The sequence below is a fragment of the Octopus bimaculoides genome, chromosome 22 (genome assembly GCF_001194135.2).
Source record: "Octopus bimaculoides isolate UCB-OBI-ISO-001 chromosome 22, ASM119413v2, whole genome shotgun sequence".
Taxonomy (NCBI): Eukaryota; Metazoa; Mollusca; class Cephalopoda; order Octopoda; family Octopodidae; genus Octopus; species Octopus bimaculoides.
The window spans coordinates 624,530-626,942 of NC_069002.1; the positions used below are offsets into that span (position 1 = coordinate 624,530).

The following is a 2,413-nucleotide window of genomic DNA, read 5'->3' on the forward strand; positions in this document are numbered from 1 at the left end:
CACACACACACACACACACACACACACACACACACACGTTTTAGGAAGTATTGTAGATTGAAAAATAAATGGTTGCGGAGCTATCACTGGTTATCTAAGCCACCCGACCAACAATGGTGACACCCACCCACTAAAGCAACCCCACTCTCTCCCACTGACCATACCAATCTGGATGACATACCCACTTCCAGATGACATTAATATCCGATATCTCTCGCAAATAGAATCTCCAGCTGTGTGTTTCTGCATTGTGAAAAAACTAAGGAACCGAAACCTGCCTTTGAGAATTGTGCACGACACACAATGGCCTTGGAACTGTTCCTATAGACACACACACACACATTGTTGTGTCTAGGGAGAGTCATTATGCTAATATTAACACACGCACTGGTACAATTTATATATATATGTACAGATAGACAAACACCCTCACACACATGCGGACAAACACGCACATACACATACGCATGTTACCTATCGAATATAATTGCTTCCTTGTAATCCGATATCAGAAATCCTCAGGTTATATAGACATCTAGAAATGGGTGTGTATACACAGTTATATATAAATTACAAAAATAATTAAGCAACTTATAGAAATGGATTTTTCCAAATATGCAGAGTAATACAGAATCCAGTAGAAAAATGGACTGACCCATGTGTTTTGGGTTGGGGGTAAAGAATTAGTATTAAAATGAAGAACAAACATTTTACATGAACAAAGGATAACAAAAACAGATATTTTCCAATCAATCAATCACAGGAATATTAGCAACAATCATGGAAATTGTAATGATTTTTTTTTATAAGTAATTAAATACAAATCATTTAGTTCAATAAATTTTTCGATTTTTTTTCTTTGAATAATTATTATCTTTTTTTTTTGGCTTTGTAAATTTTTTCATTTACTTTTGTAATTTAAAATTCTTTTGAATTTTCAAATATTTTTTAAAGATTGTTTATACATACCTATAGATACAAATAAATATAGATTTAGTTAATATATATATATACGTTCCCAAACATACACATATAAATATATACAACAAAATTATAGAAGAGTTCTGAGACACATGCTTCTTGTTATGGTAGCACGCACACACACGCACACGCACACACACACACACACACACACACACACACACACACACAGATTAGTAAGAGTCAGTTACATACCTATCGATTATGACTGGATCTGAAGGTGTTTCATTTCTATTTCCACAACTCTTTTTGTCGCAACATCGACTGAAATAGCACAAACGAAGGGACTTTAATTTGCAGACATACATGCATCTGGGTGCGGTGTATATATATATATAACAATGAAGAAATAAGTGATCTAGATATCCACTTTATACAGTTCAACCGAGTAGCGCTCTGATAGAGCTTCAGGAATATAAAATTAAGGAGGAGAGAAAATAAATTCAAAGGTCGATGTATATATTCATTCAATCCATATTAACGAAATTCTGCATGGTATAAAATATACATACATAGATGCATTCATCTATATGATATGTAAAAAATTTCTAAGAATTTATAAATACATACATATACACGAAAATTTATAAATATAAAAAATTCATGGATATAAAAATTCATAAATATAAAAGAAATGGTGGGTTAAATAATTTAATAAAAATCGAATGTTTGATCGGACCATTCTCTTCGGGCGTATGATGTTAAAAGGCGAAAGTGTATTACGACATTGTATATAATATAAAGTTGTAGAAGAGCCCATAATATGAAGTAAGGCTAAATTAGAATCCTATAGTTTAATCATTTTTGAAAAATTTAAACGTTGGAAGATATTTGTGTCTACAGGTAATTATAACGTCAGGTATCTTATTAAGTAAACTATTTTTGTTGGCTCGGATTCTGTAGATCACCTCCTTCCTGCATAAAATGCAATTCTTCGTGTGTGTATTAATATGGTGTGGCTTCCCTTATTGTAGGCCAATTCAGACTGAATTCTTTATTGTTCATTTTTAATCTATTGATGTAGGTTGCTAGTGTGGTTGAGTTTTTTTTGTTTCGTAGTTAATGAACGAGTTTATACGCGCCCTATATCTACTTTTAAAGTCAATAGCACCACTTATGTAACTCTTTTTGGGTTCATTTAAGGTTGAGACTTCGACTTTATATACGGTATTTCTCCTTAAACAGAAACCTTTAAGGGGACAAAATTCCCTATTACGTCAATTACATGTTTTATTTTATTTCCGGGTTTAGTCTTATCCAAGTCCTTATTATTGTTCTTCGTGTTAGGATCAGCTAAGTTATCTCTATTGGTTTCATTATTTCTAAGTTTAAGTCTGTCATTCCTGGCGAGACGCTAGTCCGTAGCCAAGTTAACTCACCAGCTGTTGAGCTACTCATTTTCAGCTGAGTGAACTGGATGATTACATTGATT

The 2,413-nt window shown here is 32.8% G+C and overlaps 1 protein-coding gene across 5 annotated transcripts in view; it reads right to left on the reverse strand.

Annotated features, from left to right (window-relative positions):
* Positions 1-2,413, reverse strand: part of LOC106878716 (transcription factor COE1) — a 341,839-nt gene that overhangs the window by 235,227 nt on the left and 104,199 nt on the right. For all 5 annotated transcript variants that reach the window (XM_014928021.2, XM_014928022.2, XM_014928020.2 and 2 more), the window contains one exon: positions 1,177-1,245. In XM_014928021.2, the coding sequence (XP_014783507.1) occupies positions 1,177-1,245 (69 nt within the window). The remainder of the gene's footprint in view (positions 1-1,176; positions 1,246-2,413) is intronic.